The sequence below is a fragment of the Mastigoproctus giganteus genome, chromosome 8 (genome assembly GCF_048544385.1).
Source record: "Mastigoproctus giganteus isolate SK-2022 chromosome 8, ASM4854438v1, whole genome shotgun sequence".
Lineage (NCBI taxonomy): Eukaryota > Metazoa > Arthropoda > Arachnida > Uropygi > Thelyphonidae > Mastigoproctus > Mastigoproctus giganteus.
The window spans coordinates 109,195,708-109,211,333 of record NC_143582.1 but is presented as its reverse complement, the minus strand read 5'-3'; the positions used below and the strand labels follow the sequence as shown (position 1 = coordinate 109,211,333).

At 37.0% G+C, this 15,626-nt stretch overlaps 1 protein-coding gene across 1 annotated transcript in view; it reads left to right on the top strand.

The window, feature by feature from the left end:
- LOC150081762 (alcohol dehydrogenase class-3-like) overlaps positions 1 to 12,500 on the top strand; it is a 61,146-nt gene extending 48,646 nt beyond the window's left edge. The window contains exons 9-11 of the mRNA XM_090380312.1: positions 1,800 to 1,935; positions 3,306 to 3,444; positions 12,305 to 12,500. Coding sequence (XP_090236438.1) covers positions 1,800 to 1,935; positions 3,306 to 3,444; positions 12,305 to 12,500 — 471 coding nt within the window. The remainder of the gene's footprint in view (positions 1 to 1,799; positions 1,936 to 3,305; positions 3,445 to 12,304) is intronic.
- The last annotated feature ends 3,126 nt before the right edge of the window (positions 12,501 to 15,626 follow it).

Genomic DNA, 15,626 nt, shown 5'->3' with positions numbered 1-15,626 from the left:
AACCTTTGTATCATCTGCATACTTGGACATTAAGCCTGCTATATCTTCATGAATATCATTGATAAATATAAAAAACAACAGTGGGCCCCTGGGGGCTCCACTAATAACATTAGTCCACAAAGAGCTCACTCTGTCTTCTCCCATTCAAAATCACCCTTTTATCTATAGTAGCAACTTGCCCTTAATACAATATTGCTGATATATATATATATATATATATATATATATATCAGCAAAGATTCCTTAGTTAGGAAAAAAAGTTAGGAAAGCAGTCCACGCTGCTTCTAATTTTTTAAACAAAAGGATTTTATTACACATAGGACTATTTTTATAATACCACATTATAACGTGAACCAAAAATATTTTAATAATTTCAAAATTCATATAAAATATTATTGTAATTCATCTTTAAAGAATAATAAGAAAATGGTACAATAAAAGAAAAAAAAAGTTTTGTTTATCTTTAAAACCCCGAAATTCATCACTAATCTTATCCTCATCATGATGGTCATCACACTCCTCATCCTCACTACTGTTGTCTGATAATGAACTGTCATTCACATCAAACAGAATATCATCTTCTGTGTGTTAAATGTTAATTACTGATGCCACATTTCTTCAATTACTTCGCAAATATCTCCATATTTACTGCATCCCAAGAATTTGTACCCGTTGGTACACCTGAGAAATTGTTGGTGTTGTTGTGGTATCTTCATCCATTTAGTCCATTCTTCTTTCATGAAAGCTTAAAAAGGCTTTAATAAAAACATCCAATGATTGTAGTTGGTCAGTAAGTCCACCTGGAATTTTGTTTTTAACTTTTCCATCCTCCTCTCTGTGGCTTCTGTTTTACGTGCACGAAGTTGGTCCCACACCAGTAGGACTCGTTTCTTGGGCAGGCCACCAGGATGCCGTGACCACACTTTTTCCAGTCATAGTTCCAGTCATCCATCCGCCCTTTAGGGCGAACATGACAAAAATACCTGTGGAATTTTTTTCCTTTGGCAGAGTTTTTCCTCTTGAATTCGAGGAGAGGTGGAAGTTTCATTCTATCAACACAAAAAGCCAAAACACACTATGGTGTTTCTTTTCGTGGCCGACTGATGTCTTCACAGTTACTGATTTTGTATCTCTAACATCCACACTTCTCTTTGAGGGTACATCAAATATTAAAGGTACTTCATCCATATTATCAATTTGGCCAAGCTCGTAGTGTGTGTGTATGCTTCCTAGCATTAATTATAAATCTGTGAAACCAGGATTTAGTTTTATATTGTTCTGGCATTTTCTGGACTATACTTGTTCGTATCCTCATAGCTAAGCCGTTTCGATTCATAAATCTATAACACCAACTTGTCGTGCCACCAAAATCATCAGGTTCCTTTGCTGCTGCCCTGACATTTTCCTCAAAGTGATTGTTTTTGTTGACACAGAGATACCACAGTTTCTCTGCTCTACTATCCAGCTGTTCAATTTTTTCTCAAGTCCCGCCCATTTTGCTGTTGGTCGACGAAGCATAACCTTTCCTGGTGTAAAAACTGCAACGATCCTTTGCTTTTTCCTTTTTTCCAGCAGAATCACTAAAAAATTTTGCTTATGATCTTTATTCCCTTCCAAGTCGAATAATCCTATTTGAAAAATAAATACTGCTCCAAAAGAGACAAAATTGTTCTTTTTTGTCGTCTAACCATGAAAAATAAAATGTATAGGATATAGAGAGATTAAAAATCTAAAATGACAATGCCGAATTAAACATGTTTTTAAATTGATTAATCCTCGTAATTTCATTTTTATTTTAGAACTCAGGATTTCTGACTACCCATCCAGCCTATGGACAGTGCATTATCATTGGCTTACCTGACAAGAAAGAAAACGTGTCCGTAGATGCATGGAGTCTAATATGGGGGAGAGAACTAAAAGGAACATTCTATGGAGGTAGGAAGTGTTTGTGATTATTTTAATAATTATATTCAAACCCACTAAATGTTTTTTGATCAAATTTATTTTAATGTGCTCTTTAAAACGCATTATATGGGAATTACAGTTTTTAATATCGATATTGGTAATGTACAATTTCCAAAAAGGGCCAATAAATGAAATGCACTTTAAAACTTAAAAAAAAAAAAAATTAAACGACTTCTTACACCAATTGCATTAATCCGGTAGCACGTCGCGAGCATAGAAACACCGGATGGAAAAGACCTGAGTTCGAATCTCGTCGATATGAGGAATTTTTATGGGCCTTTTTCACAACGTGGCTGAGTTAGTCGGTACCAGGCAAATGTAGCACGGTTTTTTCTTCCGGATACTCTGGCTTGTCGTCCAGCAAAACAGAAAATAGGGCACGCGCAATTTACAGACAGTATACAAGGAGCAATATGGCCCTAGGAGTCCCTGCGCCCTGGAAAATTCCACCTTGGAAGTACCATAAGTACCGGCGCACTACTATGCCCTGATTAGCCATTTTACCAAAAATTTCCCAAAGGAAAGTAGTGTAGGAGTCAACAAATGGTGCCACTGGTGCCAAGGCATCGCCAAGGGACTTCCCTGAATAGCATTACGAGAATGATACATTTAATCATCCAATAAAATAAAAAAAGGCCGCTTTCCAAAATTCATAAAACTTTGGCCTTTTTTGGATTCAGATAATGAGAAAGAATTTTAAAGTATTTCCATTAAAAGAGCTTAATCAGAAGAAACTGTTAACTTTAAGCGCTTGCAATTAACTGTTGTTTGTAAGCGCTTAAAGGAAACCGGAAATCCAGCTTTAATTAACAAATTTAATTTAAGTTGATTTAATTACCGCATTGCGGGCCTCGGAAATATTACTAATTTTTTTTTACCAGACCTATACCTTAAGCTCTTGTGTGAGGAATGCCAATGCACGAATTAGCACCACCCCCTTTCAACTCTAAATAATGATTAAGCCTCCCATACATACATCAACAACTGGTATGGGTCTAAACACTTGTATGCTATAAAATCAGAATTTTATTACGTGAACAAGACTTATTTTAGTATAAATATTATATTTTGCTTTATTTATTTTATTTTGGAATTTTTATACGGTAGTTCGTTTATAATTTTAGCTGAGGTGTCGAAAAAGTCTGATACGAGGATTTTATCGTATCACAATAATTGATAGACCTGTACATTGTCAATAGAGCCAAACACCAGGCAGTGGATGAGAAATTAAACAAAATGAACAGCAGTATTTAATTTAAGTTTTCAAAATTAAAGAAATTTAACATTTGCTTTAAAAATAATTAGTAATTATCTTGAATAATATAATGATATTTCATTAGGATATCGAGCAGCACTCGAACTTCCAAAACTAGTGGATTTATATATGAAGGGAAAGTTGTTGGTGGATGAACTGATTACTCACACGCTTCCTCTGGAACGCATCAACGATGCTGTGGATATGATGCTTAGTGGAAAGTCGTAAGTAACTGATTTTTTTTCTTGTATATGATTATTTATGTTATGTAATTGCAAAGTATTTTAATTCTATCACTGTATCTTCCTTGGAGAGAACTCACGATTAATCTAATAGAGTTGCGTGTTTTTGAATCTGTGCCACTGCAATAAACTTTCCCTCCCTTTTAATCCTGCATTTAGTCTTGCAATTGCAGACGCTGCAAACAATACGATTTTAACACTTTTAAAAACTTTTACAAAATACGTTTGATATTATTGTAGCTGTTTTTTTAATTAATTAATTAATTGTTGTAGACGTTAAAGAAAATTAATTTTGATTAGTTTAATCCACACATTATAAACAGAATATATTAATATTTTTAATTTAAAAAATCATGGATGTTTTGGTACACTCATAGAGTCATCATGGAACTTGGGCTGTGTTCGGGTTACTAAGAGTAAGTACAGACGCATGTTTACTTGCATGTACACCAATGCTAGAGCAGAGTAAATAAATTTGAAGTGCTAATCAAGACATCAAAGGCGGATACTGTTGGGATGTCACAGAGACGTAGTGTCACACAGATATAAGGAATGCAGAATTCGAATTTGGGGATTACAATGTGTACAGAAAGGATGGATAGACAGGATAGGAGGGGTTTATGCTCTTAGTCATGAAACACATAAAATCTAAGGAAGTGCATCCAATTAATGTTGGTAGACAATGCAATGTTGAGTCTGTTTGGTGTGACATAAGCACTGGGAAAACAAAAATGAGAGTAGAAGTGTATTATAGGCCCAGTGAGTACAACGAACAACTGTACAGAGAAATAGAGCAGGCCAGTAAATCAGAATGTCTTATAATGGGGGATTTTAACTTTCGAGATATTGACAGGAACTTGTGGATCGGCCACTTTGCACGCTAGCAAGATTTGGGGGGGGGGGGAAGTGAAGGTCCTTAATAAATATACATACGTCTTTACTCTTCTTTAAATTTTATTTTGAGTAGGTATAATAATAATTATGCTTTATTAAATATTCCTTATTTGTTCTGTTCCCTTATAACTATAGACCTCTATTTCTTACACCCCCACGTACACATCTGACTTTGCCTCACAGGAGAATTCCAGATTCAAGGGAACTTCCCAATTATGTATAATTCCCTTCGGAAAGGCTGAGTGTTCAGGAATAACAAACTCACAAATTAATAAACAACAAAGTTTATTTACATATATATATATATATATATATACACAACATAATATGCAATTGAATAAAAAAACATGTAATATGCATACAAGGTTAAGTCAAGGATACCGTGCATAAATTATTCTTATTCCTGTTTCCCTTCACTAGCTAGCTAATCTGAGTTGACCATTATATGAAAACACTTGATTCATTCTTCTTGCCCTAAATAACTAACTAACTAACACTTATATTAACAATCAATATGCTACTTTCATCATTATACTCTGTGTTCTCACCATTCTGTTACAATACACTGAAGACCAATCTTAACTTTCCTAAAGTCTCTATTTGTTATTAGTCCTTCAGTTGAACCAACAATTCTTCATCAATACAAACACTATATTCAATTATCTATCCCTAAAACATATTCAAAGTTTCTTATATAAATCTTACTACCCTTCTAACACATTGAACAACAATTTAATCTATTACTCTTCCTTCGTTTCTCTTGCATTTTACAATAACCATAATTTAGCCATAATTATGAGAGCTTCCTTGGACTCAGGGGCATAGACTGGAAATGTGCAAATGTGACCCCAATTCACAAAGGAGGATCAAAGGCTGACACAAGTAATTATAGACCTGTGAGCTTAACTTCTGTTCCAGGGAAATTAATGGAGGCACTGGTTAAAGAAGCACTGCAGGATCATTTAGACAAGACTTCAGTTATAGCTCAGACACAGCATGGTTTTGTTAAGGGGGAAGTCTTGCCTGACCAACTTGATTGGATACTATGATGCAGTCACAAAAGAACTGGATGCAGGGAATAACTTTGATATTATATACTTGGATCTTATAAAGGCTTTTGATACTGTTGCACATGGAAGACTGCTACACAAATTGGAGCAGTGTGACATTGGAGGCAAATTGCTGCTATGGATAAAGGGGTGGTTGAGGGGGAGAAGACAGAGAGTGGTAATCAATGGACACTGCTCATCGTGGACTAATGTTATTAGTGGAGTCCCTCAGGGCTCAGTGTTGGGTCCATTATTGTTTTCTGTATTTATAAATGATATTGATGATGGTATATCAAGCTTAATGTCCAAGTTTGCAGACGATACAAAGGTTGGCAGGGTTGTCAAGGACACTACTAACACTATGCTGCTGCAACAGGATCTGGAAAGGTTGAGCAGATGGGCTGAGAGGTGGCAAATGAAGTTTAACGTTGACAAATGTAAAGTATTACACATGGGAAACAGCAACCCCAGAGCAACGTATCAATTCTGTGGTACTACACTGACAGTGGTAGAGAATGAAAGGGACTTGGGGGTGGTTGTGCAGGCAGATATGAAGTTCTCTGAGCAGTGCAGACGGGCTGCTATGGATAAATTTTTCCAGCAGGGATAAGGAGGTGATTATTCCCTTGTATAAGGCAATGGTCAGGCCACACCTAGAGTATTGTATACAGGTCTGGAGGCCTCATTTCAAGAAGGATGTAGAGCTGCTGGAACGAGTACAGAGAAGGGCAACAAGATTAGTGAATGGAACAAAGGGGTGCTCTTACGAAGAAAGGCTTAAGTTTTGCAAATTACAGTGTCTGGAGACTAGGCACCAGTGAGGTGATCTGATAGAGGTGTATAAAGCCTTGAATGGTTTGAGCATGCTCAATGCTGATGAGATTCTTCCTCTAGCTCAGAATAATCACCTGAGAGGGCATAAATTCAAATTGAGGAAAGACAGATGTAGGATAGACGTGCGGAAATTTGCCTTTAGCCAGCGGGTGGTTGGTTGGTGGAACAGACTTCCATCCCTTGTAGTGGAGGTTGATAGCCTAAATAAGTTTAAGGTTCAGCTGGACAGGTATTTTGAATGAACAGAATGGTGAAGTGGAAGTGGTTTTTTTTTTTTTTTTTTTTTTTTTATGGCTGATGCTGCATAAGCTTGCTTTCTTGCATCAAATGCCTCTACTAATGCTAATAACCATGTTTTTTAACATAATAACTCTGTTAGTATATATATAATTTATTTCAGAGATAATTTATCTATCATTTTACTTCTAGTGCTACCCCTTTTTTTTAATTAATCACTATACTGTTTCACTAACAGTCCTTGTTAACTTACAGTACTTAACATCTATCTCACCTACTTCTATCTTTTTCCAGGTACCTTTGCTTTCCGGGGCGGTTTCAATCTTCCATTTTTGGCTCTCTGAGGATCTCCTTCATCTGCTTCACCTGAATCTGCTACAGATAATTTTTAGGAACTCTTTGCTGCATGGGTCTGGCGTCCTTTTTCCACCTTATTCGGGCTACTTCTACCTTTTCCATTCGCTGCTTCCTTCTTATCGAGCTACTAATTCCGCATTTTCACTCCTTCTCTCGAGCTACTAATTCTGTGGATTTCGCTCCCTTTCTCCCCACCTTATTAAAACCTATCACAAGGAAAACTCATAGGGCATCTCACACTAACTCCTTCTCCACTCCACTTTATTAAAACTTATCACGAGGAAAAACTCATAGGGTGCTACCCTCGTTTTTCCGCTCCACCTATTAAGAACTCTTTCAAGAAGAAAACTTCTCAGGGCGCTACCCTCTCTTTTCCCACCACGACCAAACACTCAACTGTTAACTGACACACATTTCCTACCACAACAGAACCCTCAACTGTCCATGTTACTAACTCATTTTACTTATATCGACGAAAATCTCGACTGCTGTGTCCGCTGACTATTTCATTTTCCCTAGCACCAACCCAAAACTCAACTTAGAATCCCACTAACCCATTTTCATAAACACCCACAAGAATCTCAACTTTGGGTTCTGTCTCCCTCACATTTTCTAACACAAAAAAACTTCAACTGTGTCTCCCCTAACTCATTTCCATAAACACCCACATGAATTTCAACTTTGGGTTCTGTCCCCTCTCTCCCTGTTCACTCGCTTTTTTCATCTCAATTACGTACCACCCCTTTGTGCCAGGACCGTCCTTGTTCTGAGTCTTAACCAATCTTTCTCATTTTATCAACTTCCACTCTGTCCTAATTCGCCCGTTTTATTTTCTCAAGCTGATTCCTTATTGCTCGATCTAACTTCTTATTTTAAGAAATTTGTAAAATTTCTTAGGCTGTCTGTACCTTTGAAGTTCGCCGCCTATAGTTATACTTTAGCAGATTTATTTCCCACGATCTATAAAACTTGCCAGACGCCAGTCTTAAATCTAATTCCCAGCATTTGTTCCCTATTTACTACCCTGTCTCTTCTCCAAATGTCACCGATTAAAGAAATGTCCCAACAGTAGCATGGTCCTTCGCGCCATTGTTTTCCAGAGTTAACACCTGTTACTAACAGCAGTTGCTACTCGTTTCTATTGTTTGGTTTGTCTGTGTGAGCTGGGAGTCGAAGTGTACCCAGGTTGCTAATAGCCTTTCAGCCTACCGCTCCCCTTGTATAGACGTTGTCTAATTTAATCCCTTGCGAGTGATCTTAGTAATATTCTTGACTTGTAAGGTTTCGCTCCCCCATATTGCTATATTATAAGTTTTACTTTAAATTAATCTCACTTTTCTATAAAATAATATATTTGTAAGATTTTACATCTTACAAAGACCTTTGTGGATTTATTGGATGATTGTTTTCAATAGCAGCATGTTGGAGAGGCAACCAGAGGGAGTAATACTCTTGATCTGATTATCAGCAGTGATTATTTATACATCAAGAATCCACAGGTAGAGGTACTACTAGGTGGCAGTGATCGCACTGTACTGATGTAGAATTCATTTAAAGATCTAACTACCATCAGGGGTAAAGGGAAGGGTTTTTGCTTTCATAAAGATGATTACAGTGGTCTCAGACGATTTTTAAATTCTATACATTGGGACCAACAGCAAATTCTAAATGGGAAACATTCAAAAAATTAATCTTGGAAGCTACTATGCTTTTAATAGCAACTAAGAAATACTGTTCAAGGTTTAGACCTAAATGGATGTCAGATGAACTAATGAGAATCGTAGCAGAGAAGAAAAATGCATGGGATGCATATAAATTATCAGGCGACACAGAAGCGTATTGTAGATATAAGCTAGTCTGTAAATAAGTCACAAAGGAAGTTAGGCAAAGAAAAGCACATTACGAGAAATTTTTGGCAAAGACTTTTTTACTTATGTAAATTCTAGAAGAAAGGGATGAATTAAATTGGTCCACTTGATATTGATGGTTTGACCGTTGATGATTCTGTCCAGGTAGCTGAAAAACAGTGAGTATTTGCCTCTTCAGACTCGTGTGTGAATGTAGAAAACACTCTAATAGGGAGCTAACTTATTTTGTAATAATTACTGAGAGAAAAGTGTAGGAGAAATTGTTGAAGTTAAACATAAGAAAGGCGCCTGGGGTAGATGGGATCTATCCAGTTATATTAAAGGAAGCAACAAAGGAAGAAAGCAAACCCTTAGCCATAATTATGATAGCATCCTTGGATTCAGGGGAGGTTCCCATGAACTGGAGATGTGCAACTTGATCTCCAATTCACAAAGGGGGATAAAAAGTTGACAAATAATTACGGGCCTGTTGGTTTAACTTTTGTTCTGGGGAAAATAATGGTGTCACTGGTTAAAGAAGCATTGCAGGATCATCTAGACAAGATTGTAGCTATATTTCAGACACAGAATGGATTTGTTAAGGAGAAGTCTTGTCTGACCAAGTTGATTGGATACTAAGAAGTGGTCACAAAGGAACTGAATGTAAAATATAATTTTGATATCATAATACTTGGATTTGAGGAAATCCTTTGGTAATTAGAACTTGGAAGACTGTTGTACAAATTGTAGCAGTATGGCATTACGGGAAATTTGTTGCTATGGATAAAGGGATGATTGAGTGGGGGAAAATGGTAATCACTGGACACTGCTCTTCGTGGACTAATGTTATTAGTGAAGTCCCTCAGGGTTCGGTGTTGGGCTCATTGTGTTTTTTTACATTTATCAATGATATCGATAAAGGTATATCAGGCCTAATGTCTAGTTTACAGACAATACGAGGGTTGACAGAGTTGTTAATGACAGTACGCTACTGCAAAAGGATCTAGAAAAGATGGACAGATGGGCTGAGAGGTGGCAACTGAAGTTTAGCATTGATAAATGCAAAGTTCTGAATATGTGTACCAGTAACCCCCAGAGCAACGTACTAACTCTCCCAAACCCTAGGAGATTATCAAGATTTAAAATGTCCGTCAAACAGTTGTTCTGACAACTCTCTCATTTAGGATATTTTCTATCACTTAAAACAAAAAGCTGTCCTTAAAAGATCCTTAGCAAGCAACAATAGTGTCAATCAAACGGCTTCATCTCGACCCCTAAGCGTTAGCTCCCCGTCCAAGAGGGGACGTTGACATTTGGGGTATTTCCCCGAAGAAACGAGACGAGAGAGAGAGAAACAAAGATTCCATAATTTTTATTAATACTCGTATTATTGAGGTTTTATTTAATTTATTCACACGTTATTACTGTTATTTAAGTTATTAGGTTAGCAGGAAATTTTGCTTTGCATAAGGGTTGTGCAGCTGAAAAATGGATTGAAGCGTTGGTTAATGCGAAGTTTATTTTAAATAAAATTGTCGAAAGAGAGCCGTTTTACAGATTTTCCAGAATACGGGTAACTGCTTTCTGTACCGATGAGATGTTTGCAGGCACTCTTAAAGCAACACAATCCTTATTGTGATACAGAGCACCAGTGAATTCTATGATTGCTGATCTGATTGCATAATGTATATTCCCAAATCTTACTCGAAAGTTGCCAAGAAACCCAGTAATGTTACCTCTTTGATTTTTTTTTTTTCACACAGTACACCTTTTGCTCAAAATTCACTGCAGCTCTGTTAGAAGCTCCATGGACCAATAAGCACATTGACCCTGTTGTTCCTATATACCAATATTCTAACGCACTCATAATTCAGTTGTCAAAGTTTTCCCTTAACGCATTCAGTTCTTCTCGTACATTCCATAAAGTGTATTAAATGCGCATTAAAATATGATTTCTTTTATACAAACATTTTAAGTTTTTTGTTCTGATATCTTGTGGTATAGTGTATATAAAACAAGTTGGGATTTCAGTTAAATGTTTTATTAGTACTTCTTAATTTTAAAACTGAATTTAAAATTTAAAAACTTACTCTAGTTGATTATTATTTTAATAATAAGCTGAATGAATTTATGGTACGCACAACACGTATAACTCTTTTATTTTATTTATTTATTTTTTTTTTTTTTTGCAGAATTCGAAGTGTCATTGTCTTTAAGTAAGACAATTCTAAAATTTCTGTTCGTGAAAAACGGAGATGATTACTCATATCCAGATATGTTGGACTCCGACATCACAGAAGAAGTATTTTTTTAAAAACTTTTAAAGGCTTTTGATGATAAAATCTGTAATTTGTTTTTACCTCATGGACAGAAATGGTAAAACAGGATACTAATGAAAAAATTATACTAAGAAAGTTCTTTTTTACCAAAAATTCTCTTAGTTTATTGCATTATTTGATACCGCACTTAATTTATACTAGTGATTCAATAACATTCGAGACAAGAATAATTATTTTCATTAAATTTGTTTTTAATGAAAACAATATTTAACTTGAATTTTGTGCGGTGAAACTTTTCTAAAGCGAACACCATTGGGTCACAAAAAGCGTCCAATATATGGAGGGGTCCGCTTTACAGAGGTCAGTGTAGCCAGTTTCAATAAATCGGTAAAAAGAAGTTCACAATCATTGGTTGCTTACTCAGAGTTTTTTTTTTTTTTTTAATTTTCGATTATTATTCTACATATGTATTTAATCAATAACTTGTAATAAATAACACAACTTTTAATAAAAATTAATATAAATGACTTCTTTTAGAGCATTTCATATTGGCTACTGTTTAGTCGATATTCATTGCGTATGCAGCCACAAAAAGGGTTACTATTAACTCAAGGTGCAAGGCATCTCTTCATTATGATGCCCGCATGGGTAGCACAGTTGGTATAATCACTGGACACAAAAGACACAAGTGCGAATTCCATCAATGACGCGAGGAATTTTTATGGGCCTTTTTCACAACATGACTCAGAAAACAGCAGATCGACCACCGAAAACGCGGAATTTGCAGACATATTATATACTGCGCAATATGGCCTAAGTTGCTCACCTACCTAAAACCTTACAACAACAAACCTTCACTATGCTTAAGTAACACCTGCATGCCATCTAGAAGTCAATAAATTGCAAGCCATCAAGAACTGTATCAGTACCACTTTAGATAAAGAGAAAATTCCCTATGCGAATGTTCAGTGAAAAAACCCGGTTCTCAAATATTGTACCCACCATTCTCCAGAGTCCGAATAATTCCAACCAACGGGATTTTCTCGGCATGATCGTCATCACCAAAATAACTGTTAAATGCGATCAAAGATTAACAGCTCTCGGATATTGCTACTGATAAAGTATTGCATTTCATTCTAAAATGCCTAAGCCCATTTATTACTGGTTATTAAAATGCCTAAGTCCATTTATTACTGGTTATTAAAATGCCTAAGTCCATTTATTACTGGTGTCCTATTAATACTGTGATAAAAGAAAATTTAAAGCGTCTAGTCGACATAAGCTTTTTTTGAAAAAAAATACTGTTACCAAATTTTTCCTACCACTCCCTGATATACTTCCCCAGGTTCACTATACCCTCAAGCAAAGATCCACGGTCACCAACCTCCTGTCAGAATTCTCAAGTTCTTCAGGTTTTTGATAATAATTCTGTAATTGCTGCTGTGTATCTTAACATACAATCGGCATTTTGTACTGTTAATATTGGGGATCTTTTCCGGCTACTGGAAGAGTTCAAAATAATTCAGAAATTCACCGTGTAGCCACAGCAGCAGTTTGCGGTGGCTATGAATGCATTGGCAGTGAGCCACAGATTTTGCCACGTCACAGTTTGTTTTTTCTCTATAAAAATCATATAAACTATAAAGTATCTAGTTCGCACATTTGTTTTTATTTCGGTCCAAGATCTGGGTCAAGAGTTTGCGATAGCGCAAATTCTACAGCCGGCTAACTTTGCACTGTTGCATATTCATTCTACCTAGAGATCAGAGCAAACTCAACTGCTTGACAAAATTAACAGAACACGTAGAAAACGTGGTGGAGCTCGTGCAGCTTGCGATGAAGCGGGACAAAATTTCGTGTATAATGATGAAATGAGGAGAAGCGAGAAATTTTGGACAGGCAAAAGGGGCATTTATTGGAGTTGTATTCTAAGAATTACCAAAAGGTCACATTACAGAAGTCGATACGAGATGCTCGAAAATACGGTCACATGACATCAGTACCGCGTATGATCCTCTGCAACGGCTAAACAGGCCTGACAGTGGTAAACCATACTGGATATCAGAGTGTATATAAGATTCTTCCACCAGCCGAGACCTGAGCTCACCAAGTGACCAAGGAGTTGGCTGTCAGCATGCAATGCAAAGCCCAAGAGCTTCCCACACATCTTCAATCGGATTTAAGTCTGGTGATCATGCTGGCCACGGCAGTCTTTGGATATATTCCTCCACCATTTGAGCTCTATGTGCAGTGGTGTTGCCTTGCATGAAAAGAAAAGCTGGGCCAACCACACCCCTAAAAAGTTGCACATAGAGTTCGAGGATCTGTTCTCGGTACCTCTGCACAGTTACAGTAACCCTATCAAAAACACGAAGGGTGCGGCTATAGATTGTTATTCCACCCCACACGATCACACCGCCTCCAACGAAAGTACCACTTTCTCTGATGTTGGAGGGGTGGTGCCAAATTCCTCGTTGTCTCCAAATGAAATAACGTCTACAAACTGTTTTTAGGCTAAAACGGGATTCATCAGAGAACAGAACTGTACCCCATTTGTCAATCAAGGCTCCAAATTGCATGTTCATCGCACCAGTTACGACGTGCTCTGCAGTAGTTTGGGACTAATGGAATACAACCACTAGTTCCTAGTGAATCACTAGTTCACTTGAATTGAACCTTCTTAGCACAGTTCAGTTGGAAATGTTTTCACCTGTGCCGCAGCAAACTCAAGGACAGTTGATGACAAGACAACGTAGAGTTCCGTCTTGCTGTTAGAGCCAGATAGCGGTCTGTTCTGGTTGATGTAGCCCTCGAATGACCTTGGCTAGCTCTTCTTCTAATGGTTCCTGTCTCCTGAAACTGTTTCCATAGTAGCGAGAGACACTGAGTGACATTAAGCCGATTGCGACAGCCCAGTTTAAAGTCTTTCAACAGCCCGCCATCTCAAAGAATCATCTAAATGACGATGACTTGCCATCCTCAGTATTGGAGTTGTGGCTATCCCATGCGCAAGACAAAAAACGAGAATGAAATGATGTAGTCGAAACCATGTTTTTATAGGCATGAATAATTTGCATAATGTGCGACTCTGTAAGGTTGTAAAGTAGATCGATTTCTATTCGATACTCGGAATTTGCATGCCAGGATGCCTATTATATCAAATATTCTCCTTCTGCAACACTGTTCACAATAAAATATTCATGAAACACATTTTTCTGTTAATTTTGTCGAGCAGTGTATGACACTCGCATGCCAACCATTGGATGCAGGAGTAAGCATACCCCCTTCATTGTTCACTATCTGAGAATCTTCATTTTATTGTTATTTTATGTAAAACCAAGATAGGAGCTGAAACCAATTAGTTAACTTTTATTTTTGCGTTTCAGAGTTGTTCATCATGTGTTTAGTTTAATGTGTAAATTCTTACTCATTTCTCTGATAAATAAAATATCTCTAATTTGCTTGAATTTACTCAAGCGGAGTTATTGCAAACACTCGGAAGTTTCTAATTAAAAAAAACAGTACCGCGTTCTACTACAGGAACTCCCCGAACTTACTTACGTAAGGGTTGCGTTCGCGGAATTCTACGTAAGTCGGGGAATTTCCCCCACGCTTGTGGAGCACTCGCAACTGTGCTCGCTGAATTGATTGAATCAAAAAAGAAAAGTTCGACGAACATGTAAATAGAATTATTTATTGTATTTTTTCAATTTTTTATTTCATGCGCAGGAAAAATTATAAAAGCGTGCAATTTACAAGAAATTCAAAATTATAAAATTACAAAAAAAAGAGAGGAGACAGGCATAACGTCAGTAAGTTTTACTTCTCGAGTATCGTTGCTAGAATCGACGTCTTCAGCTCATAAGTGCGCATCTGCGGAGGTTAAGGGCTATGGAGATTTAGAAGGGGTCTGCCGCTCAACCTTACAAAAGAACATATTAATGGATGACTGGAGTGGCTTTTTTCTTTTCTTTGTAGCAAGCAAGCGTATCATTCACCCCTCTGTTAACTTTTAAGAATCGTTCGCTGTCAGGATCTATCTTTTCAATCCTCGCCATTGCAATTTCACGAAATGCCATTGCCATCTCTCTGGCGACGAACCAAATGGCTGCTCATTTGGTTCATCTTGAGCTTCGTCTCGTTTCGGGCACTGGAAAGACAAGGCATAGATACCCCATATATTATGATTTTAAAGAAAATATATGAGAACGCTACCTTCTTTATTAGACTAGACAAAGGAAATTTAAAATCGAGAAAGGAGTTCAACAAGCAGACACAATATCTCCGAAGCTGTTTACTGCTGCCCTTGAGGAAGCTTTCAGAAGATTAGACTGGTCGCAGAAAGGAGTCAATGTGAATGGAGAGTACCTAAACCATTTACAATTTGCAGATGACATTGTGGTCATAAGCCACGATCCCAAAGAATTGGAGGAAAATCTTAATCAGTTATGCACAGTTAGTAAGGATTTTGGACTAAAGATGAATACGGCTAAAACAAAAGTGTTATACTGGGGGGGGGGGGTTATATACTTCTTACTATTTATTATTATTATTTTCGTTCGGACTTCTCTGGACAACACATCTGTATGGCGGGACACTTTCCTTCCTTAATCATTTGTTCAATGATAACCCCAGTATACTCATGTGATTGTCTAGTGGTTTTTCAT